This window comes from Mirounga leonina, unplaced genomic scaffold, assembly GCF_011800145.1.
Source record: "Mirounga leonina isolate KUSES-001 unplaced genomic scaffold, KU_Mleo_1.0 Mir_129, whole genome shotgun sequence".
NCBI classification, from domain to species: Eukaryota; Metazoa; Chordata; class Mammalia; order Carnivora; family Phocidae; genus Mirounga; species Mirounga leonina.
In genome coordinates, this window is record NW_023270323.1 from 19,117,501 (window position 1) to 19,144,466 (window position 26,966).

Consider the following 26,966-nt stretch of genomic DNA (forward strand, 5'->3'; position numbering starts at 1 on the left):
TTTGTGCACTGGATCCCACCCCTCCCTTCTCTCTACTACACCGTCGATTTTCTTAGACATGCTTTTCTAAATCATCGTCATCAGCTTACAAACTTGCTATAAAATCTCCCATCTTAAAATAAGTCTACAACTTCATATTGTCTTCCAGTGACCAATACTTCCCTTAAGAGTTTAAGTTCTCAAAACAGCTGTCTATCCTTTCTCTCTCTACTTCTTCTCCTTCCATTTTCTCTTAAATCTACTTGAATCAGGTTATCATCCACTGAAAATAATATTGTCAAGGTCACCAATGACCTTCACAATGACAAATCCATTAATCATTTCTCAATGTTCCTCTGACTTGACCTATCAAGAGCAGTTCAGCGTGTATCTCTCTTTTTCCCTAAAATATCCTGACTTGTCCTCTGAAACACTGCTCTCACTGGCTGTTCCACTCAATTTGTTGGCTGGCCACCTCACCCTCAGCTCACCTAGGTGACTTACAAAGATTAAAGTACCTCAGGGCTCAGTTTTTGACATCTCTTTCTAGTCAATCACACCTTAAGCAATCTCATCCAGATACATGGCTTTAAAAACAATTTATCCTCCAAGAACTGCCAAATTTACATCTCCAGCCACAATCTCTCTCATGATCTCCAATCACGTACTTGATATCTCTGTCTAGATGCAGGTAGGTAATTAGTGGGAGTACAAAAGGACAAATTTTTGCTGAAAGAATGAACAAATAAATGACTTCATAATTTTGAGTCTGATCTCATAGTGACATTGTAATAATGAGTGTGAAAGACCAGGGCTTAGGAAGAAAACAGAAATAGTTTTTCATTAAAACATACTGAAGAGAAGGTTCTGATGGAGTATTGAAAAAAAATATACAGTGTGTGTACAGTTAGAATAAGAAACCAGAAAAAAAGTGATAGATTGGGGGTAATGACGCAGATTTGAGTTTTCAGGCCAATTCCATCCCAAAACAAATAAAATCTTTCTTTGACTTTACATATTCCCTTTTCTACCTCTTTGTCTTATAAGCAAAGTTTGTCGATGTTAATTTGCATTTACCTAATGACCAAGATGTTGAGCATCATTTCTAGTCCTTAATGGCCAATTGTATATCTTATTTTGTAAACTGTCTGTTCAGTTCTTTTGCCCCCTTTTTAAATAGTCTTCTTACTGAATTATAAGAGTTCTTTGTATATTCTAGAAATAAGTCCTTTGTCAGATAAATATGTAGTAAATATTTTCCCCCAAACTGTGGCTTGTCTTTTTCATTTTCTTAGTGGTGTCTTCCCATGAGCCAAGTTTTTAATATTGATAGTCCATTTTAGCAAGTTCTTCTATGGCTCATGCTTTTTGTGTCCTAAGAAATCTTTGGGCCATAAGATTTAAATCTAGGGCCATAAAGATTTTCTTCCAGAAAATTTTCTTCTAGAATTTAATGGCTTTAACCCTTACAATTAGATCTGTGATCCATTTTTAATTAATTTTTATATTTGATGGGAGGAAAGGGATATCCAGTTATTTTAGAAACATTCACTGAAAACTGTTCTTTCTCCCATATAATCTTAGTACCTTTGTCAAAAATCAGTTGTACCTTAGGCTTGGGTCTATTTTTTACCTCTCAATGTCTGATCTATACACATCCATCCTTATGTTAAAGCACACTGTCTTGATTACTATAGACTAAAGTCTTAAATCAGCTAATGCAGGTCCTCCAATTCTGTTCTTCCTTTTTAAAAACATTTTTTATTCTAGGTCCTTTGTATTTCTACTTATATACTAGAATGAGTTTGTCAATTTCAAAAAAAAAAATTTTTTTTTTAAGCTTCTGGGAGCTTGATTGGGACTGTACTAAATCTGTACAAAATGTAGGAAAAATCCCTCTTAACAATATTATCCTTCAAATCCATAGCAATGCCATGTACCTTTATTTACTTAGGTATTCCTGATACTTTTAGCAACAGTTAGCAGTTTTCTGTAAGTAGGTCCTGCATCTTTTGTTAAATTTATTCCTTATTTTGATTTATTATTCCTTTATTTGACTTTTTATGCTCTTATTAATGGAACTGTTTTATAAATTTCATTTTGATTGGCTATTGCTGGTATAGAAATACAGTTGATTTTGTGTATTGATCTTAAATACTTTAACCTCACTAAATTCACTCACTTAGGGCGCCTGGGTGGCTCAGATGGTTAAGCGTCTGCCTTCAGCTCAGGTCATGATCCCAGGGTCCTGGGATGAAGCCCCACACCAGGCTCCTGGCTCAGCGGGGAGACTGCTTCTCCCTCTCCCTCTGCCTCTCTCCCTGCTCATGTTCTCTCTCTCTCTCTCTGTATCTCTGTGTCTCAAGTGAATAAATAAAAATCTTAAAAAAAAAAAAAGAATTCACTCACTTAGAATCCTAACTTCTGGGCATGAAGACAGTTTTATTTCTTCCTTTCCCATATGTATGCCCTTTATTTCACTGACCTTTAATACAATGCTGAACGTAAGTGGTGAGAACACAAATCTTTACCTTGTTCCTGACTTTAGGCAGAAAGCATTCAGTCTTAATGGTCTCATCACTAAGAATGATATGAGCTGCTGATTTTTCATAGATGTGCTTTGTCAAGCTGAGGAAGTTCATTTCTATTTCTAGTATTCTGAGTTCTTAGCATGAATGGCTATTAGATTTTGTCAAATGTTTTCCCTGCATCTACTGAGATGATCTTAAGGTCCATTTCCTTTATTCTATTAACATGATATATTATATTGATGTTCAGATGTCAAACTAACTTTGTAATCCTAGAATACATCTTCTTGGTTAATGTTTACTAACCTTTAATACATACATACATATATACATAAAAACATACTGCCAGATTCAATTAATATTTTGTTAAACATTTGTGCTTCTCTGTTTATGAGGGATATTGGTCTGTTGTTTTCTCTGCTTGTGATGTCCTTGTCTACCTCTGATATCAGGGTAATGCTGAGCTCATAAAATAAGTTTGTAAGTGTTCCTTCCCCATTATTTTCTAAAAGAGGTTTAATGGATTGGTATTATTTTTGCCTTAAATGTTGGATAGAATTCACCTGTAAGAAGTCATGTGGTCCTGAACTTTTCACTGTGGGAAGCTGTAAATTACTAATTCAATTTCTTCAGCTGATATAGATCCATGTAGATTTTCTATTATCTTCTAGACACTTTGGTGATCTGTGTCTTACAAGGAATTTGCCCATTTCATTGGCATAAAGTTGTTCCTAACAGTCCTTGTCTCAAAAGTCTATTTTGTCTGGTATTAATATAGTCAATCCAAGTCACTAATGCTTACTCTTTTCATGGTATATCTTTTTTTTTTTAAAGATTTTATTTATTTATTTGATAGAGAGACAGAGTTCAAGTAGGGAGAGTGGCAGGCAGAGGGAGAAAGAGAAACAGGCTCCCTGCAGAGCAGGGAGGCCGATGTGGGGCTCCATCCCAGGACCCTGAGATCATGACCTGAGCTGAAGGCAGATGCTTAACTGATTGAGCCATCCAGGTGCCCTTCATGGTATATCTTTATCTATCATTTTGCTTTCAGTCTTATTTGTGTGTTTGAATATAAAGTGTGTCTCCTGTAAACACCATATACTTGGATTCTTTTTTCTTTGTTTTATAATCTCTGACTTTTGGGTGGAATGTTTATCCATTCCATTTCCAATTAACAAAACTAATGATATGGCTAGATTTAGGTCTTTATTTTGATGTGTTTTCTATTTGTCTCATCTCATATGTTCCTCTGTTCTTCCTTTACTGCCTTCTTTTCTTTTAAACAAAAATATTTTAGTATATCTTTTCTTATTTTCTACTCCTCTACTTAGTTTTAACCTGCATCTCTTTATGTATGTTTTTTACTTACTCTAGAGATTACAATGTGCATATTTATTTATCACAACCTACTTCATCTTAATAATGACTTCCAGGAAAACAGAATAAATATGTGCCAGCCTAACTCCATCTTCCCTCCATCACCTGATATTATGATCATGCCCAAACCTGTTTCACCTCCTATATGTTTCATAGTATACACTGGGTTACTCACAACAGAAATCAGGGAATCATTCTAGATTCCTCCCTCTCCCTTACCTCCCATATCTAATCAGTAACTCCTGTTCATTCTGCCTCCTCAGTATCCCACAACAGCTTTCCTCCTCTCTGTCTTTATTGCCACTGCTCAAATTCTGTCCTTATTCATCTTTTACTTAGGCTACTGCATTAGCCTCCTATTGGTCTGTTTGAGTTTCATCATTTCCCTATTACCACGCTATCACTTAAACAGCTCCCACATAGAGTCATTCTAATATGCAAATTTTACACCATTATTCTGAGCAACACTTTTCAATGGCTCCTAACTGCATAAAGGATAAAATCTAATCTCCACAGTATGTCACGCAAAGCCCTTGGTGATCTGGCCCACTGCCTATTGCTGCTGTCTAACCCCACTGACCACTACTATCTGATAAAATATTATGTGCCAAATGATAGAAAGGTATTTATAATCTCCTGAACACAACTGAGTTTCTCATACTTTTGTGCATTAGTATAGGCCATTTCCTCTACCTGGAATGTTCTCCCCATGCATGTCAGAAAAGAAAATACTTATTCATGCTTAACCTCTCAACTTAACTGCTATCTTCTTTATATAATCTGATTCTACAAAGTAGTCCCTCACTCTTCTCAGCACTTTGTATACTGTACACTAGTACACTTTCTGCATTTTAGTGCAGCGGTTTGTTCTTGTCTCTCTCACCTCTCAATTTTTATCTCCTTAAAGATGGGAACTATCTTTTTATCTTTCAACCCTCAGTACTAAGTGCACTGCCTGGCACATAGTAGGTACTCAATTGTTATGTACTTATTCAATAAATGAATAAGTACATGAAGGCATGAAAAAGAATGAATACTCCTAAATTAATTGCAGAGAATAAGTAGCTACCTTAGGTATTTGTACCTAAGGTACAAATTTAGGTATTTGTACCTAAATTGTAGGGAGTCAATAATAATTGCAGTTCATTTATATTATGTACTTATCACCCAGCCTGTGCTAAGCTCTTACATACACTGGAACAAAAACACTATAGAGAGATGTTATTATGAAACCCATTTTGTAGATGAATAAACAGCGGCACAAAAATGTTAAAAAATTGGTTCAAGGTCAATGTAAGTGATAAACCCAAGACCGAGGGGTTTATATTAACTACTATTCTATTCTGCTTTTCAATATAGCCCAGTGTTAAATCTTCACTGCTATTTCTAGGCCTCTGCTAGCCCTTACTGCTATGTAACTGCTCTCTTCTTCACTTTCTCTTTTCTCTGTACCTTTATGTTCTTCTACTTCTCTCCTCGTTCTTCCTTTCCCTTTCTCTTCCTCTAATTCTATCAATTTCCATAATGAACATAATCAGTACTAAACTATATGATCAGGTATTTCACCCTAATATTCTCTTTTCTTCTTTACCCAAGAATATCACAGGGAAGAAGCAAGTAGAATAAAACAAGACAGCCAAAGTTTGTTTTCCAAACAAAGTAGGAACAGTTAGTAAGAAAGGTAAAGATCATACAGTGTAAAATAAAGTCTCAAGAAACAAAAAAAAAAAACTTCTAAGAAGAGATCTTTGAATGTGGTAAAAGAAAGACTGATGATTATTACTGAGAGCAACGTTTTAGTTGAATTACAAGAGAGAAGGATGTAAGAAAGAATAACACTTGGAAAGGAAATGGAGACACCCAACCAGTGAAGACCACTTGTTTAGAAAACTTCGTATAAAACAACAGAGAAGATAAGATCGTAGCTAGAAAGGATAGCTAAATCAAATAAAGGTTTTGGAGCTATGTGTTTTGTTTTTTGTTCTTTTGTTTAACTAGAGGATCTGAGCATGATTAAATATTAAATTAAACCAGTTTGCCTGCTGCAAAAAACAAAAACTGTTAGTTCTGTGACAGTAAGGACCTTGTATGTCTTGTTCATACTCACCACACTCAAGGCTTGAGACGTAGTAGATACTCAATAACTGTACATACAATTATTCTAATCCAAAAAAATCTATAAGTTGTAGATAATTCATTCCTCAGTTGATTAATTTAATGCTGTATCTACTATCAACTGAATGTTGCATTAAATGTGCATTCATTGTACAAGTATTTGTTGAGTTCCACTATGTGCCACATATTACTCTAGGCCATGGGAATAAAATAGTAAACAAAACGAAAAAATGCTCATACTCTAATGAGAGGAACCAAATACACATCCACAACAAAAAATATAAAATGAAAGATGAAAATCATCTGATTATCTTAGTAGATACAGAAAAAACAGTAACAAATTTCAACATCCGCTCATGATAAAAACTCTCAACAACATCGATATAGAAGGAACATACCTCAACCTAATAAAGGCCAAATATGACAAATCTACAGTTAACACTATACTCAATGGTGACAAACTGGGAGTTTTTCCTCAAAAATCAGGAATAAGATAAGGATGACCACTCTTGCCACTTTCATTCAACACCTACTGGAAGTCCTAGCCACAGCAATCAGATAAGAAAATAAATAAATAAATCAAAGGCACCCAAACTGGTAAGGAAGAAGAAAACTGTTACTATTGGCAGATGATATAATACTATACAGAAAACCCTAAAGACCACCAAAAACTATTAAAAGTAATAAATGAGGGTTGCCTGGATGGCTCAGTTGGTTAAGTATCTGACTTCAGCTATCATGACTTCAGGGTCCTGGGAGATTGGGCTATTCAATAAATGAACTATGCTTATTCAATAAATGAACTATGAAAGTTCATTTCATTGGGCTCTGCACTCTGTAGGAAATCTGCTTTTCTCTCTCCCTTTGCCCCTCCCTCTGCTTATGCTAGCTCCCTCTCTCTCAAATAAATAAAATCTTTAAAAAAATAAATGAATTCAGTAGGCTTACAGGATACAAAATTAACATAAAGAAATCTGTTGCATTTCTATATACTAACAATGAAGTAGCAGAAAGAGAAATTAAGAAAATAATCCCATTTACAATTGCACCAAAAGAGAATAAAATACCTAGGAATAAATTTGACCAAGGAAGTGAAAGACTGAAAATTATAAAACACGGATGAAACTGAAGATGACACAAACAAATAGAAAGATATTTCATGTTCATGTACTGAAGGAATTAATATTATGTTAAAGTTAAGTAATATGTTAAAATGTCCACACCACCCAAAGCAATTTACAGATTGAAGAGAATACCTATCAATACCAACAACATTTTTCACAGAACTAGAACAAAGAATCCTAAAATTTGAATGGAACCACAAAAGACCCTGAATACCCAAAGCAATCTTGAAAAAAAAAGAACACAGCTGGAGATATCACAATCCCAGATTTCAAGATATACTACAAAGCTGTAGTAATTAGAAAAGTATGGTACTGGCACAAAAACAGGCACATGGATCAATGCAACAGACAGACAGCTCAGAAATAAACCTACACTGGGGAGGAGCAAGATGGCGGAGGAGTAGGAGACCTAAATTTCATCTGGTCCCAGGAATTCAGCTAGATAGGGATCAAACCATTCTGAACACCTACAAACTCAACAGGAGATAGAAGAAAATAATAGCAGCAACTCTCTGAACAGACAAGGGACCGCTTTCTGGAAGGTAGGACGTGCGGAGAAGTGAATCCGAGGCAATAGTCAGGAAGATAGACAACAGGGGAAATGGCTAAAATTAACAAGTCAGGAAACAACAGATGTTGGCGGGGATGCAGAGAAAGGGGAACCCTCCTACACTGTTGGTGGGAATGCAAGCTGGTGCAGCCACTCTGGAAAACAATATGGAGGTTCCTCAAAAAGTTGAAAATAGAGCTCCCCTACAATCCAGCAATTGCACTACTGGGGATTTATCCCAAAGATACAAATGTAGGAATCCAAAGGGGTATGTGCACCACAGTGTTTACAGCAGCAATGTCCACAATAGCCAAACTATGGAAAGAGCCAAGATGTCCACTGACAGATGAATGGATAAAGAAGATGTGGTATATATATATACAATGGAATATTATGCAGCCATCAAAAGGAATGAAATCTTGCCATTTGCAACGATGTGGATGGAACTGGAGGGTATTATGCTCAGCGAAATAAGTCAATCAGAGAAAGACATGTATCATATGATATGAGGAATTCTTAATCTCAGGAAACAAACTGAGGGTTGCTGGAGTGGTGGGGGGTGGGAGGGATGGGGTGGTTGGGTGATAGATATTGGGGAGGGTATGTGCTATGGTGAGTGCTGTTAATTGTGTAAGAGTGATGAATCACAGACCTGTACCTCTGAAACAAATAATACATTGTATGTTAAAAAAAAGAAGAAGATAGTAGGAAGGGAAAAATGAAGGGGGGGAATTCGGAGGGGTAGATGAACCATGAGAGACTATGGACTCTGAGAAACAAACTGAGGGTTCTAGAGGGGAGGGAGGTGGGGGCATGGGTTAGCCTGGTGATGGGTATTAAAGAGGGCACATACTGAATGGAGTACTGGGTGTTATATGCAAACAATGAATCATGGAACCCTACATCAAAAACTAATGATGTAATGTATGGTGATTAACATAATAAAAAAATGCATAGAAATAAAAGCATATCTTGAAAATGGAAAAATAAATAAATAAAAAGGAGATTTTAAAGATCCAAAAAAAAAGAGAAGGAAATAAACCTACACTTACATGGTCAATTAATCATTGAGAAAGAGGCCAAGAATATACAATGCAGAAAAGACAATCTCTTCAATAAATAATGCTGGGAAAAGTGGACAGCTACATGCAAAGGAATGAAACTGGACCACTCTTATACCATACACAAAAATAAACTCAAAATGGGTTAAAGACCTAAATGTGGGACCTAAAACCATAAAACTCCAGAAGAAAACATAGGCAGTAATCTCTGACATCAACCTTAGCAACATTTTTCTAGGTATGTCTCGTCAGGCAAGGGAAACAAAAGCAAAAATAATCTAATGGGACTACACTAAAACAATAAAAAGCTTTTGCACAGTGAAGAAAATCATCAACAAAATGAAAAGGCAACCTACTGAGTGGGAGAAGATATATACAAATGATATATCAGATAGTGGGTTAATAGCCAAAATACATAAAGAACTTACACAACTCAACACCAGAAAAACAATCCAATTAAAAATGGGCACAGGATTTGAATAGACATTTTTATAAAAACACATGCAGAGGGCCAAAAGACACATGAAAAGATGCTCAACATCACTAATCATAGGGAAATGAAAATCAAAACCACAATGAGACATCACCTTACACCTGGCCAGAATGGCTAGTATCAAAAACACAGGACATAACAAGCGCTGGTGAGGATGTGGTGAAAAGGAACCCTTGTACACTGTTGGTAGGAATGTGAAATGGTGCAGCCACTGTGTAAAACAGTATGGAGGTTCCTCAAAAAATTAAAGATAGAAATACCATACAATCCAGTAATTCATTCCACTGCCGGGTATTTACCCAAAGAAAATAAAAACATTAATTCAAAAAAATTTATATATGCACTCCTATGTTTACTGCAGCATTATTTACAATAGCCAAGATATAGAAGCAACCCAAATGTCCATCAATAGATGAATGGATAAAAAAGGTGTGGTATATATATACAATGGAATGTTACTCTGCCATAAACAAGTATGAGACCTTGCCATTTGTGACAACATGGATGGACCCAGGGGGTATTATGCTAAGTGAAATAAGTCAGAGAAAGGAAAATACCATATGATTTCACTTATATATGTAATCTAAAAAACAAAACAAACAAACACACAAAAAGGCAAAAACGAGCTATAAATACCGAGAACAATATGGTGGTTGCCAGAGTAAGATGCTAAGCGTGTTAAGTCCTAAAAAGTATAAAAAATCACAACAATGAAAAATACAGTGATAAGGGAGCGTGGGGAATAATAATTTATATAGTATAGTTATGGAAGGCCACTCTGTCTAGGTGATACTTGAATGAGGAAGTGAACCAAGCTAATAAGCAACGAGCATTACAGACAGATGGGACAATAAGTCCAAAGATCAGAGCAGGAAGAACACTTAATGTGTGTGAGAAAGCACAAGGAGGCCACTATAGCTAGAGTAAAGGAAATGAAGGAAAGAATAATAGAACCAGCTGTAATATATCAATAATTCATCTCTAATAATTATAATTATTCATAATAATCATTGGAGTCTTTCACACAGTTTTTTTTTTTTTAAAGATTTTATTTATTTATTTGACAGAGAGAGACACAGCGAGAGAGGGAACACAAGCAGGGGGAGTGGGAGAGGGAGAAGCAGGCTCCCCGCAGAGCAGGGAGCCCGATGCGGGACTCGATCCCAGGACCCTGGGATCATGACCTGAGCCGAAGGCAGACGCTTAACGACTGAGCCACCCAGGCGCCCCCACACATAGTTTTTAAACTAATACATGAGGGGGGAAATTTGGAAAATTTCAAATTCATTACTGTGCAAAAATTCTCTATGTCTTAGTATGTTTCTTTATATAACCAAAGAGTACTAATTATTTCAATAATGCAACCAATACTCTTTAAGTACATAATGTCAATCTATGAATTAAAAATATTTCACATTAGGTTTCAGTAAGTTCACATCCACTAGCCTCAAATATGATTAACAACACCAACTTCCAAACAGAAAGCGGTGTCCTACTCAGTAGATATGGATACTCTTTGGGCAAGACTGCTACCATATCCTTTTGACAAGACTCCAATTGGAGCACTATGCGTTAAGAGGAATACACATTAGTGAGTCCAATTTCCTAATCATGTCCCTTTTCCACCTACCTGCCGATAACTTAGCATGGTTTAAAAGAATTCAACTTTCTCCATATATGCCATAATACCCATTCATGGGTTAATATGTATAATAAAAAACTAATTCCACTAAGTCAAGATATTTTTCATACTCGTATTTTTTGTTTAGTAAGTGCTAAAAGATAGGTTAGCAATTTAAAAATCCAATTTATCAATAAAACCTATCTATATTAAAGATGAAAGAATTTCAGAGGGCACTTACATTGGAAGAAAAAAAGCTAGTTGATAAGCAAAATGAAGCCCAATTTCTTCCAAGAAATTTAAAAAGCAAGTTTTAAATGCTTTTAAAAAATAAAAAAGAAATAATACTAGAAAAAGAAGCCAAATGTGCATTTGAAAAATAGAGAACTTGCCTACAGTTACGTAAGCAATTAAAATAAAATGAATAAAAATGCAGCATTAAACATGCTGCAAAATGTGCACACTCAATCCAGCCAAGACAGTTACACCCACTCCCATTAGTAAAACAAAATGTAAGACAAAATGGGAAACTAATGAGCTCAGCTGCAGGGGCTTGTTTGTTTGTTTTTTAATTTCATCCATTTGCTCAAAACGTAGTTTCTATTTTACCCTAAAGTCTTTGTTGGATATAAGGGGAATCAAATGTTCCTAAACAAAAATCGGAATAAGCTCTGAAAATGCATAATACAAGCCTCATTTGTTCTAATGCACATCTGGTGTATTCTGTTTTAACATTTTTGACAGGTTAATCGTTTGTCTTCATGTTTAAAGAACACAAATGTTTTGCCAGTGCTGTTAAACAGATCCTGGGGCGGGGGTGGGTGGGGGTGGGCGGGGGGTGAAAAGACAATGTTAGAGAAGGAGAAAGGTCTATTTTTTCATGCTTTGTTAAAGCAAATGGAAGCGGGGGGACTACATAGCTAGGAAACTTGACCATTGTATATGGAAGCTATGACTCATTATGAAAGTGTAAATAAAGGAAAGTCAATTAAAAAAATAAACATTTTAAAGGGACAGTTTTCTTATTTGAGATAAAGAAATAAATTATTTGAAAACCTTTCAGGCTAAAAAATAGTCTCAAGTTTTATTATGAAAACAGTAATAAAAATAACTCAAGCCTAAAGAATAAAGAAAATTGAGGCCAAAAGGATTATTTAGAGAATGGAAAAGTAGCAAAGGTGACAAAGTTAATTTCTATGAAAAATCATTTCACTGTGTAAAGCAAGGAGATGACAGGATACTGATATATTTGGTATTCAGTTTCACTTTTAATTGACTATATTTAGTATTGTTTGGTTTTAGTGAGCTTGAATTTAATTAGAAACAAAAAAATTATGAAAAATATTTTCATCAAATTCAACTGTAATTCTGGTTTAAATTTTTAAAATAATATTCAGTTTCAGGTTTTACTTAGGAAAGAATATAAGTCTGATTCCATGACAACAGATACTCCCATAATGGATATCCCTAACAAAACGTACCAAACCTCAGTCAGATATCTAATAAGGATGTGTTATTCAGTGCAGGTTACCAAAAACAAATAAAATTCTACAACAATAAAAGAATCGGAGAGGACATTTGAATTTGCTTAAAGTACAGAACATGATCTATAATTCAGGTTAAGTATTAGTGGCTATCATGTTTGATGAATTAGTTCAACTTGAATTAAAATTTGAACACGAATCTACTAAAACAATTTGAAATACTTGTTCTGTTTATACTACAAGATTTACCCCAAATTCAGCACACCCAAACCAAACTATGTCAGCAAATGAACTTAATATTCCTCCCTAATCTATTACCTGTTTCCATTAATATCAACTTATTAGGAGATCCCTAGGCTTCAAAATCTCAGCATCATATGACTCCCTGGCTCTCTCTCCCTCAACCTGTCCATTCCTAACTGTAGCACAAAGACCTAGTGTCTTTGACATTTATCGCCTTACTACAGTCTCATCATGAAGACTTTAGTTTAAATAATACCTTTATTAGTCTCTGGCAATTGCACTTAAACTGGTCTCCCAACTTCTAGTTTTGATTAATGCCAATACATCTTATAAATTCTCTCTAGATTAAAGCTCTAAGGAACTCCCCATTTTAAAAACTTCTAAGAGGGGCACCTGGGTGGCTCAGTCAGTTAAGCAGCTGCCTTTGGCTCAGGTCATGATCCCGGGTTCCTGGGATCGAGCCCCGCGTCAGGCTCCCTGCTCAGCGGGGAGTCTGCTTCTCTCTCCCTCTGCCGTTCCCCTGCTTGTGCTCTCTCTCTCAAATAAATAAGTAAAATCTTTAAAAATAAATAAATAAATAATAAATAAATAATAAGAACTTTTAAGAGATTCCTGCTAAAAACAGAATAAAAGTCCAAGCTTCTTAGGATCTTATTCAAGATCTTTCTCAATATGGTATCCATCTTCCAATATGATTCCCATTATTTTCTTTCATTTCAATGTAGGGGTACCATTCACTACAAGCCAAAGAGAATTAACTGATATTTTTTGTACATGGCCTATAATATCTGACTTACTTCAATGTATATCATTAATAGATTCCTTCCATATAAAATAATACCACCCTTAATCCACTCATCCAATTATTCAAGGTACAGTTTTTATGTTTGTTTGTTTGTTTAAGTGGGCTCCATACCCAACGTGGGGCTTCAATTCACAACCCTGAGATCCAGAGTCACATGCTCTATCAACTGAGCCAGCCAGGCACCCCTTTCAAGTTACAGTTTATTTTCTTTTTTAAGATTTTATTTTTAGGAGTGCCTGGGTGGCTCAGTTGGTTGAGCGACTGCCTGCAGCTCAGGTCATGATCCCAGGGTCGTGGGATCGAGCCCCACATCGGGCTTCCTGCTCGGCGGGAGGCCTGCTTCTCCCTCTCCCACTCCCCCTGCTTGTGTTCCCTCTCTCGCTGTCTCTCTCCGTCAATTAAATAAATAATAAAATCTTTAAAAAAATATATTTTATTTTTATTTTTAAGTAATCTCTATACCCATTGTAGGGCTTGAACTCACAACCTCCAGGTCAAGAGTCTCACGCTCTACTGACTGAGCCAGCCAGGTGCCGCTCAAGTTACAGTTTAAATGTTACCTCCTGGGGCACCTGGGTGGCTCAGTCATTAAGCGCCTGCCTTCGGCTCAGGTCATGATCCCAGGGTCCTGGGATCGAGCCCCGCATCCGGCTCCCTGCTCGGCAGGAAGCCTGCTTCTCCCTCTCCCACTCCCCCTGCTTGTGTTCCCTCTCTTGCGGTCTCTCTCTCTCTGTCAAATAAATAAATAAATAAATAAAATCTTTAAAAAAAAAATAAATAAATGTTACCTCCTTCAGCATGCCTTCTCTGATTTCCCCAACAATGTGTGAAATCCTCCTCTACTAAACACCTTTGGCATCCAGTGAATTTATCATATAATACTTAACACTATGGCTATTTATGTAGCAACATTACCTCCTACTAGATTTCTTAAGGGGGAAATATCCATAAGGGGAAAGTTCCTTAAGGAAATATCTACAGAGTCATGTACACAGTAAGTATTTATATACACATATATACATATATATATGCATATATGTGTATATAAATGTGTGTATATATATAATATATAAATATATATGTTGAATGCTGACATAAATAAGCATACATATTATATTGATAAATAAGTATAAAACAGTATGATGGGCGCCTGGGTGGCTCAGTTGGTTAAGCGACTGCCTTCAGCTCAGGTCATGATCCCAGGGTCCTGGGATCGAGTCCCACATCGGGCTCCCGGCTCAGTGGGGAGCCTGCTTCTCCCTCTGACCCTCTCCTTTCTCATGCTGTTTCTCTCTCGCTCGCTCTCTAATAAATAAATAAATAAAATCTTTAAAAATAAAAAATAAAATAAAATAAAACAGTATGATAACATACCTGATGGGTAATATGTGCCATTAATTTCAAACCTGAATATGGCCTAAATTTAAAGAACTGGTATCATAAAGTAACTAGGTTTTCAAATTATTAGATTACCAATATTAATGCCAAAAGAAAAAAAAAATCAAATCCACATGTTCTTACACAACATGAAATTCAAATACCAGAACGTATTATTTACTCTACATATATATTAGCAGTTTTGTTTTATAACTAAACATACATATTAGAAAGTTGTTGACAGCATATAAAAATAGTAAAAAGAATTCTCCCTTACTTCGAGTTAGTTTTGGAAATCTTTTTTTCAGCTTTTTCTTTAATGGATTAAGCTCGGGCATTATTTCTGGAACAGCTACATAAAAGTCTGATTGAATTTCATCATCCAAAATCTGAAAATCAGGGGAAAAAAGATAACCTTAGATTATATGAAAAGCTTTATCCTTCTGAAAATAAAGTATAATGTTGTAATTTCCCTTATAATTTAGAAAACAGACATTAAGCACAATTCTTTCCTTCAAAGATCCTACAAACACATTTACCAATTATGAAAACCATTAGAACCAAAACATTTTCTGATGTTCTCTTTTAAAAATAGCCACATCCTTTAAAAACAAAACAAAAACCCATTTACTGGGTTTAATTCTTCTGTGGGGTTATGTTAGGCAAAGGTGTAATCAACTAGAAGATAGCACTGATGTGTATACATGGCTCATATAATCCTACAAAGTTGAATTCATATGTCCATTAAAACTGAAGAAACAATGCTGAAAATTTTGCAATATATCATATGTTAAATTAATAATACTCAAATCACTAGCAACCAAATCACTAGCAACCACACTGCTTTCCTAAATTTAGAGCATCAAGAGAACTAATCTATAATTATTTTCACAAAGAACTGAAACTAAAATTCTATTTGCCTCCAATAACTAAAAATAAAAGAGGAGTGGGATGGTCAAAGACAAATTCATTTATAATTTATTTATCCACACTCTAATTCCATTTTAATAGCAAAAAGAATAATATCCAATTTTTAAAAGACAGTTTTAATTAATTCAGGCAAGCATCCGAAATAATTATTAGACTACTACAATATACTCCATTTAAACATTTAGTTGATTACAAACTGATTACAAAAACGTTTAATTGATTACAAAAAAGCAACTTTTTAGAATAATACTGCTTGGACAACAAATATTTTACCAATGATTCTTTTTGCATATAATATTACCACAATATGTCATTCAAAGACATGGTTTGGGGTTACACAGTGAACCCTAAAATCTTGTACCATGGCAAAATTAAGCAGTGACTCTGGAATTTTACCTTCCTGTTACTATTCCTATTTTTCCAAATTCTTTACTCCCTAAATAACTTACTGTGGTCCCCTTAATGGTAACAACTTGCATTAAATGAGCACTTACCACATGTACCAAGCAATCTGCTGAACATGTCAAATGATTTAGTTCATCCAGTCTTTGTAATAACCCTATGAGGCCAGTACTAATATTGACCACACATCCCAGATCAGGAAACTGAGGGCTTAAGACAGATTAGTCAGTCTGTGCACTTATAAAGAGCAGATCCAGATTTCAAACATATGCAATGGCTCTTATTCATAGAAATATGAAAACAGAGGCAATTTTGAAACGTCAAAGAACTGTGTGTGAAATTTCTACTCTAAGACCTTTCAATACGGATTTTATGACACGCTCCTTTAAATTTAAAACTGTTTAAAAGTTATGTTAAAGTTAACCTTAAGATCACCTCTTGGAATAATACAAAACCATAAAAATGAAGTTCTGAAACAAAATGAATTTATTAAAGACCTAACTTAAAAAATGACTATTAGTTCAGTAAATTTACCCTACATTTACCTTCTATAAGTGCTAAGTAAAATAGTATTTAACCTAACTAAAAAATACAGAAATGTGTAAAAAAAAAATCACAGCCATGATACTATTTACCAAAAGTGTCTTGAAATTATTTCATAATCTGAATAGCTTCTAAAAATAACATGGATGAGGGGCGCTTGGGTGGCTCAGTCGGTTGGGCGGCTGACTCTTGGTTTTGGCTCAGGTCTTGAGCTCGGGCAGACTCTGCTTAAGGATTCTTCCTCTCCCTCTGCCCCTCCCCCCATTTGTGTGCACACTCTGTCTCTCAGGTAAAAAAATAAATCTTTAGAAAATTTAAAAAAATAAAATAACATGGATAAGCTTTGAAAGATTCCATGGAGTAACTTGCAAGAATATGCTAGTGATGCCTTATACAACTGGCATTTTCCCTCTAGTAATCAATCACCACTGGCACCCTTAAAGAGAAATTCTGTACTGTAACGTCTTATTTACCAAATAATTTCAAAATATACTTGGTTTCCTTATTTGGGTTACTTTTTCTTTTTTTTTTTTTTTTAAGATTTTATTTATTCATTTGAGACAGAGAGAATGAGATACAGAGAGCATGAGAGGGAGGAGGGTCAGAGGGAGAAGCAGACTCCCCGCTGAGCAGGGAGCCCGATGCGGGACTCGATCCCAGGACTCCAGGATCATGACCTGAGCCGAAGGCAGTCGCTTAACCAACTGATCCACCCAGGCGCCCTGGGTTACTTTTTCAAATATGTTTTATTTAATAAACTTAATTCTACAGAAGACTTTCTGCTCCCTTACCATTTCTTTCTTGAGAAGTAATTTCTTGCTTAACATTTAACTTCATTTAAACTATTGTTGTTTTGACAGTTCTACAAGACACTCTTATGCTTTCAGAAAAAAAAAAAAAAACAACAGATGGAAGGCGGTACACTGATTTAATAAGAATAGTTAGTTCTCTGGCTCCAGAAACTAAGCTCTATTCTCTAATTCCAAAGAATCTGTGGTATTGCTTATTTTTTAAAAATTAAAAGAATTTTAATAATTTTATTAAATTAAAGCTTATGATACATCAGAAACAACTGGATACCACCCTCTGACTTTGACCCAGAGTCTGTATGAAAGCATAATCTCTTCGTATTTTCCACCAGTGCTATTCCCAAAAATCATTCTGGAGACTCTCCTTAAAAATCCAGAATCCCCACCACATTTAGAGTACTATTGGGGTGGAAAAAAACACACTACAAACACTCTTGTACATCCCAAAGGAAGGGCCCAGTGCAAACTTTCCCCAAATCAAAATCTGGATATGGAGCAAAGAGAAATTTTCAAATCACTTTCTCCTGTTCTAAAAACAAAAAGGTGGGCGCCTGGGTGGCTCAGTCGTTCAGCGTCTGCCTTCGGCTCAGGTCATGATCCCAGGGTCCTAGGATCGAGCCCCACATCGGTCTCCCTGCTCTGTTGGAAGCCTGCTTCTCCCTCTCCCACTCCCCCTGCTTGTGTTCCCTCTCTAGCTATGTCTCTCTGTCAAATAAATAAAATCTTTTAAAAAATAAATAAATAAATAAATAATAAAAACAAAAAGGCATTCTATAAACAAATTTAGAACACTTTAGAAATTTGTATTTTCAGAAATAACACCCAAGGGCACCTGGGTGGCTCAGTCGTTAAGCGTCTGCCTTCGGCTCAGGTCATGATCCCAGGGTCCTGGGATCGAGTCCCGCATCAGGCTCCCTGCTCGGCAGGAGGCCTGCTTCTCCCTCTCCCACTCCCCCTGCTTGTGTTCCTGCTCTCGCTATCTCTCTCTCTCTCTGTCAAATAAATAAAATAAAATCTAAAAAAAAAAAAAGAAAGAAAGAACGCCCAAAATTCAACACACATGCCTCTTCTTCCCTCTTAAAAAACAAAACAAAACAAAACAAAACAACATTGTTCTGATTGCAAACCAGCTCCACAAATTCTTTGCTACTTTCTTAACACAGGCTACATAACCACTTGGTGCCTCATGCTGAGCCTGTGCCACTCCGAAGTGGTTGGAGTAAAAGTTAAGAGTAATCAGAAGTATTGTATTACTACAGAGGTCAGATATTATCCTTTGTGATCTGTGAAGTTAATCACACTTTTCACTCCAAGAAGGCAGAACAAATATTTGATCTTCAAAACATGAACAGTGATATTCATGATATCACTACCTTTTAAATTTCATTTTAAATCTTGCATTCAAAACCACAAAGAGTCATATTGCTCTTTCCAGTCTACCCACAAAAACTCTCACAAACATATAGGAAACAAGGGGTTAAAAAATCATGATGTAAATCAAGCATAATTAATATCAGACTGTCTGGATAGTTTTTTCTTAGCTTGATTTTGAGACTCAAAAGAGTAGGAAAATTTTTCCCTATTCTACAAAGCTTTACTAACCATTTGTCAAAAGATATAGGCATAGTGGTTATGTTTCACATGAAATAAATCAATGCATGGCAAAGATAACAGAACAATTTCTATAACTAATGAATATGAAAACAACACTGTACCTTCTGAATTAGATTAATTCCTCCTGCAAATGCAGCTCCATTTTCTTCTGCTATTTTAATCTCTGATGCATTCTATAAAAATACAATAGTTTGAATATCAATCTTTAAACAAATTCAGTCTGATTTCAAGTATTTTGTAAGAAATAATATCACAGTTCAAAATAAAAATTGTGGTTTTTACTTTTAACTCAAAATGCATCATTTCTCAATCAGATGTATCAGAGATACTGTATACTGAACAAGTTTACTTTGTAGTTGATTAAGGTGTTTCTTGACTAACACATGAGGAAATACATTGAAACGACATATTAGGAACCTAAGAAGTGGCTCAATCTAATTCTTCAATGCCTTCAATACATCATCTTCCAAAAGTAAAAGATTAAGATATATTTAGTTTTGCTAACTTAAATGGAGACATCTTATCAAACCAAAGAGGAAAAGTTACTTAAGGAATGCTAGAATCAAAACTATATTGTACACCTGAAACTAATGTAACACTGTATGTTAACTAACTAGAATTAAAAACTAAAAAAAAAAAATTTAGCCAGCTGTTTGAAAATTCAAAAGAAAAATATACAGTAGGGGCGCCTGGGTGGCTCAGTCATTAAGCGTCTGCCTTCGGCTCAGGTCATGATCCCAGGGTCCTGGGATCCAGCCCCATATAAGGCTCCCTGCTCAGCAGGGAACGTGCTTCTCACTCTCCCACTTCCCCTGCTTGTGCTCTCTCTCTCTCTCTCTCTTGCTATGTCTGTCAAATAAATAAATAAAATCTTTAAATATATATATATATATACAGTATTAGTTATCTTCTATGTTCCCTTTATGCCATTTCATTTTACTGTGAAAATATATCACTCCCTTAAGTCACTCAAGTTTTGTAGCATTCCAACAGCTATATTCTCCACTTTTCTAGAAAAAAAACAGTAAAGAATCTCTTCCCTGAAAGTGAAGTAGATACAAAAAAATGAAAACACTCTACAAAACAAATTCATAAATACATTTCAAATGTTTATAATACAAAAAGACTGACAAAGAGCCATATGATTCTATTTGTTACAACCTCGACTTTCCTGGTTTTCCAGACTAGGTATTTTTAAGTGTGGTTTCTGTGTCTTCACAGCACTAAGTGGGCCCATTGCTTTAAAACAATTTTACTGGGCACCTGGGTGGCAAAGTCGGTTAAGCATCTGCCTTCAACTCAGGTCATGATCTCAGGGTCCTGGGATCGAGCCCCACATCAGGTTCCCTCTCAGCAGGGAGTCTGCTTCTCCCTCTGCCTCCGCTCCCCCTGCTTGGGTGCTTGTGTGCTTGCATGTGTGCACACGTGCTCTTCCTCTCTCTCTCTCTGTCAAATAAATAAATAAAAATCTTTAAAAAATAATAATAATTTTATTGTTTTTATTTGAAGAGAGTACTGAGTAGGAAGCAGGAGGTAGTAGGACAAATTCTCTATTTCTCTTCAGTTTCTTGTGAGAAACATAATGTAGTAGATTAATAATGATGAAATTAATTTTCTAGTTTAGCTCTTTCTCAAATGACATAACCTCAAATAAGTCATCTAACTGCTTCAAATGGGGAAAATAAGACTATGTGAATAGTCTACTCATTCAGTTAATCTAAGCACTGATTAATGTGATATGTACAAAAAATTAAATGATATGAAAGGTTGACAAAGGTTACTCACCCCTGTAAATACAGCAACTTTATTGATTTCTGAAATGAATGGGTATGGAAAACGAAGAACACTGGCAAATGGCTCCACTTTTTTCTAGATACACAACAATGGAAAAATAATAATGAAAAATTCATTCATCTTTTCTATATATCTCACATCTATAAAAAAACAAAACTGATGTTTTGTTTTCAACATTTTAATTCTACCACATGTCCTCTAATTAATCTAGAACTATTCACTGATTACAATTTAAAGCATAAGAGACTCTATTTCTTTTCTAAGAAATCATAATGAAAATCTGCATCTCTCTCCCCACCTCCATACTGCCACAGCACTTGGCTTCTACCTCTACATCATTCATCACAATCTCTCATGTATTAAGTGATGTGTTTGCATATCCATATCTTCCCCAGCACCTAGTATAATGCTTTCTACATGATGGATATCAATAAATGTTTACTAACTTGAATTAAATTCAAAAGAACATGTAGTTTTTTAACACCATCAAGGAGGACATGAGCACAGCTATGCATAATAGACGACAGAAAATATCCAGCTAATCTGCTCAGTAGGTCACTATTAACGCTAAATCTAAGACAGAATGCCAAGTCTGAAAGGCTCTTCTGAGTGGGTCTATTTTGAAACAACATGGACTGCCCACCACTTTCAAAGATTTTTGGGAAGTCGGTTGGAAAATCCAAAATATATAATGGCATGCATTAAGGCACCCAAATATGAATGGAGATTCTACAGGGCCTCAGAACTTCTTTGTTGTTTTCTAGCCAAGGACCTGTCTAGCCCTGTAGCTCATATCACTTAGACTTCACATGGAAAATCTAGGCCCATAGTTTTGGTGCAGTTTTAAAGTCTAGAAGAAAGGGAAAAAAGGTTGTTCCCTAATTCAGACTGATTGAAAGGTTATATTTTTAGCAAAACTTTGAGTAGAGATAACTTCCGGAGGATTTCTTTTCAGACAAAAAAGAACGAACTCTTAAGCATACTTGACATCAGACATGCAACTCAATTTTACTGACTGGCATTCCTTTGCCATTAACATGTCACAACTAGTTTCAGTAAATATTTCAATGGCAAGTAATCACAATACTGGGGAAACACTGGCTTGTTGTATAAGCACTCTATCGAAAACAAAAAATGTCTTAGGAAAACAACAGTACCCTTTCAATGTTAATAGTCTACAAGTGGCTTTCATTTCTGAAATGAAGCTTGTGGTCCTACAACTCTTCATTATGAATCACAGTTGACCTCTAAAGAACTCGGGTGTTGGGGCACTACCTCCACACAGTTGAAAAGCTGCATGTAACTTCTGACTCCCCCAAAACTTAACTACTAATGGCCTACTATTGACCAAAAGCCTTATCGATAACATAAACAGTCAACCAACACATATTTGGTATGCTGTATGTATTAGATACTGTATTCTTACAACAAAGAAAGCTAGAGATAAGAAAATATTAAGAAAATAAGGAAGAGAAAATACATTTACAGTAGTATACTGCCTTTATAAAAAAAAAAACTCTGCATGTAAGTGGATCCTCACAGTTCAAAACTATGTTATTCAAGGGTCAACAGTACATTAATGGCTGACTGAGAAAGTGATCATCTTGGATACTACAACATTTTTAAAATAAAAGAACTAACAGTAAAACTGCTATAAAATAAAATTACAGCATGGTTGGTATAAACTGTTTCTAAGAAATAAGAACTATGAAATAAGATAGACCTTGATTCAAATCCTAACTTCACCTCTTATTCTGTGACCATAAACAAGTTACTTCAGCTTCTCTGTCTCAGCTTCCTCTTTTGAGGTTATTATAGGATTAAATGAGAAAATGCATGCAAAGCACTTAGCATTGTGGCTGGTACACAGAAAGTTTCCTGTAAATGTTGATTGTGATTATTAAACACTTAGCAAGTCCTTTACATGCACTGCCTCATTTAATCCTCTTAAAAACTGTGTAAACTAAGCATTTTATCTCCCTTTATAAAGAGGTCGGAAAAAATAGATCTGAAAAGGTTAAACCAGAAACCCAAAGTCAAAAAGCAAGTAAGTGGTGACACCAGGATTCTGGCCTGTGCTGTAGTTTGACTCCAGGGCCCATGCTATTAAGCGCTACACTATACAGCCTCCTCCTAAGTGTTCAACCACTGTTGTTGTTGAAGTTGTTACACTGTATTCAAAAATTTGTACCTTCTAGTTTGACCAAAAGACATTCTCAGAATAAAAATTAAAATACCATTTCCAAGAAAATTAGATTTCTTAAATGAGATTTAGAGTTGTAATGGACCTCAACTCTAATTCAGTATTTTTACTACTTTTAGAGTTTTATAAACAAAAGTCATCCAAGGAACTGCATATAAACAAATAAAGCAGAAAAGTTTTGGTTGAAGCAAGAGTGAGGGGCTTGGCACCCCACTGATGCAAACTTAGTCTCAACGCAGGACTCTAAGGAACATACCTCTAATCCCAAACCCTCATTTACAGAAAAGGAATATGACACCCAGGCAGCTTAAGTCATTTTTCAAAGTTACAGTAATACCTCAATTAATTTTAACACTACTTTATGAAATTTATACCAGTGATTTTCAGGTAACTAGGAGATAAATGTTCATCGACTCTGCAGAGTATGTTCAACGTATTTTTATATTTGGAAAATAAAAACAAAATTTTTCATCCCATAGTATAGAAAGAACATAAGACTTCCCAAAAATTATTATAAGAAAAAAGGAACTTTAAAAATTAGGAAACAGCAATTCATACAGCTCCTGTTCACAAATAAATTTATTTTAGTTGAGTCTACATACCTTTTTCCCCAGTGCCATATCCAGTGTCAAATCAAGATAAACACCTTGCTTTGGATTAGTAAAGTCCAGAGTTTGAAATTTCTTAAGTAACTGAATAGCTTTCTCCACCTCATATATCTGTCTTGGATATAAGCGCTTTAAGTAGACATCATCCTCAGGTTCGCCTTCCATAAAGGAGTATGACTTTATTTTTTCTATCTCATCTTTTTTCTCATCTGATGCTTTGTCTTTCACACCTTTTTTTGTTTTCTTTGCAGGCCTTAAAAAAAGACAAATTCAAGATCAGTTATCTGAGTACATATTCTAAGAAATTTTTTTGGGGGGGGTGCCTGGGTGGCTCAGTTGGTTAAGTGACTGCCTTCGGCTCAGGTCATGATCCTGGAGTCCCTGGATCGAGTCCCGCATCGGGCTCCCTGCTTGGCAGGGAGTCTGCTACGTCGTCTGACCCTATCCCCTCTCATGTGTTCTCTCTCTCTCATTCTCTCTCTCTCTCAAATAAATAAATAAAATCTTTAAAAAAAAAAAAAACTTTTTTTTTTTTTAAACCAATGTAGGGGCGCCTGGGTGGCTCAGTCGGTTAAGCATCTGCCTTCGGCTCAGGTCATGACCTCAGGGTCCTGGGATCAGGCCCTACATCAGGCTCCCTGCTTAGCTGGGAGCCTGCTTCTCCCTCTCCTCCCCGCTCAAGCTCTCTCTGGCTATTTCTGTCGCTATCTCAGTCTGTCTCTGTCAAATAAATAAATAACATCTTTAAAAAAATAAAAAATAAAAAGCCAATGTACATAAAACACAAAAAATAACAAAAGATAAAGTTTATTTTATTTTTATTTTTTAAGTTTATTTTAATTCAAAAGCATAGACTGCTTTACAATGTTTCTAGTTGAACAAATATTAAGTAAACTTTTGTACTGTTTGCAGTTGATGCAAAGTTGGATAAGGCATTGATGCTGCTCTCCAAAAGTTTAGAGGAATAGAGGATACAGACATGCAAACAGATAATTTCAATACAATGGGTAAGTACTGTGACACAGTGTTCTCGGAGCCGCAGGGAAGACATTTAATCCAGTCTAGGAAGCTAGGGAAGTGTTCTAGAGAAGATGACCCTAACATCAATTCTTGAAGGATAAGGAAGAATTAGCTGAAGTATATACCCAAGAGAGATGAAAACATATGACTACATGAAAACATGTACACAAATGTTCATTGCAGCATTACTCCTAACAGTCAAAAAGTAAAAACAACCCAAATGTTCAATAACCCAGATGAATGGATACAAAATGTGATATATCCACACAATAAAATATTAATCAGCAGTGAAAAGGAATGAAGTACTGATACAAGCTACAATAAGTATAAACTTTAAAAACATTATGCAAATGAAAGAAGCCAGTCACAAAAGACCACATATTTTATGGTTCCATTTGTATGAAACATCAAGAATGGGCAAATCCACAGAAACTGAAAGTAGATTTAGTGATTGTCCAAGGCTGGGAGAGGAGGTTAGAAAAATGGGGCCTAACTGCCAATAGGCATGAGGTTTTAGCGCAAGTTAACAAAAATGTTCTAAAAATAACACTGTGATGGTGGCAAAAGTGTGAATACATTAAAAACCACTGAACTGTACATTTTAAATGGGTGAATTGAATGGTATGTAAATTATATCTCAATAAAGCTATTATCTTAAAAAGTAGAGTTAGCCAGGCAAAGAAACAACATAATAAAATTACTGAGTCATCAAACAGAATACAAGTACACAAGGAGAGCTATTATAAATTCTGACGAGAGCAGAAGGAGTCAAAATTTTTCTCTAAGGGCCAGACAGGAAATATTTTATAGTCTCTTACCTCAGTATTTCAATTATGCCACTGTAATGTGAAAGCAGCCATAGACACTGAAAAATGAATGAGTGTAGCCATGTTCCAATAAAACGTTATTTACAAACAAGTGGCCTAAATTTCATAATTTTCATGTGTCATGAAATACTGTTTTTTCTTTTTTTATCTAATCACTTAAAAATGTAAGAACTATGTTCACGAACCATACAAAAATAGATGGCAGAACAGATTTTTTGGCCCACTAGACATAGTTTGCTGACTCCTGAACTACAGGGCAAAACAGAAGGCAAGAAACATCTGAAGATGGGGCTGGAGAATCGAGATCATAGAGGGCCTTCGCTAGAGGCAATGAGAAGCTACAGAATAGGAGTGACGTCTGTATTTCCAGTAGAATATTCCGGCTACAATATGAGAGATAGATTTGAAGGAAGTCGGATTGGAGACAATATAAAGACTAGCCCCTCCCTTTCTTCTCAAGGAGATATGACAGCAGTGATGGTAAGAGGCTGGAGAAGATGAGAGATTAGATATTTATAAAGTAAATACTGCAGAAAAATAAAGATGAAAAAAGAAGACTATTTTTATACAATACTTCCTACGTTTCTGGCTTGGGTGACCAGACATAGCATAGTATCATTAAGACCAGAAATAAAGGCAAAACAGGTTTCTTGTGAGATGAGTTCAGTTTGGGGCAATACAGAGTTTGAGTGTGGGGTCAGTTGCATCACTGACCCTAATTCTTTATCCCCTCTCTTCATTCAAGTCACTTTGCTGGTGACTTTGCAGTTCCTCCCATTTAAAGGGGTAGAGCATATTTCCCAGCACTTGGATTGGTCATGTGACTAGTTTGGCCAATATAATAAAGCAAAAGTGACAGTTCTCTGCTCTAAGCCTAGGCCAATAAGAAGCTTCATGTGTTCCCACTTCCATGCTTGTATTTCTGCCATTTCCATAAGAACATGCTTGTGCCACCCCAAAGGCAGGAGAATAAGAGACTGCGAAACAGAGTTGCCCCCACAGAGCCCCAGGCTAGAGGCTAGATTGGACAATTCACAACTGACGTGCAGACTCACAGATGTGCAGCAAGCCCAGACAAAGTCCTAAGAGACACCCATCCACACCTAGCTTAGATCAGCTGACCCACAGATGTGTGGGCAATGATAAAGAATTCTTGAGTGGTTTGGTATATAACAAAAGCTAACAAGGTGTTTACAAAATATCTAGGAAAATATGTTCAACAGGTAAGTTAAGAGAGCAGATAAGAGTTTGAACCTAAGAAAACAGGGGAAAAAAAAAAGAGCTAGAGATAATAGCATATATTTTCTCAACACTATTTCAAATCACACCTATAATCTTTTAACCATAGAGTTTTAAATTAGTTAAGTAATATTTCTAGAAAAAGGTTTGAGTTCTGTTGTAGGCAGAATAATGGTTTTCCAACAATGTTATATCTACATGGCAAAAAAGGCTTTGTAGA

The 26,966-nt window shown here is 35.7% G+C and overlaps 1 protein-coding gene across 5 annotated transcripts in view; it reads right to left on the reverse strand.

Annotated features, from left to right (window-relative positions):
- MRPL1 (mitochondrial ribosomal protein L1) overlaps positions 1–26,966 on the reverse strand; it is an 89,968-nt gene that overhangs the window by 43,337 nt on the left and 19,665 nt on the right. For all 5 annotated transcript variants that reach the window (XM_035004718.1, XM_035004720.1, XM_035004719.1 and 2 more), the window contains exons 3-6: positions 23,655–23,913; positions 20,841–20,924; positions 19,157–19,228; positions 15,035–15,146 (exon numbers count right to left, since the gene is read on the reverse strand). In XM_035004718.1, coding sequence (XP_034860609.1) covers positions 15,035–15,146; positions 19,157–19,228; positions 20,841–20,924; positions 23,655–23,913 — 527 coding nt within the window. The remainder of the gene's footprint in view (positions 1–15,034; positions 15,147–19,156; positions 19,229–20,840; positions 20,925–23,654; positions 23,914–26,966) is intronic.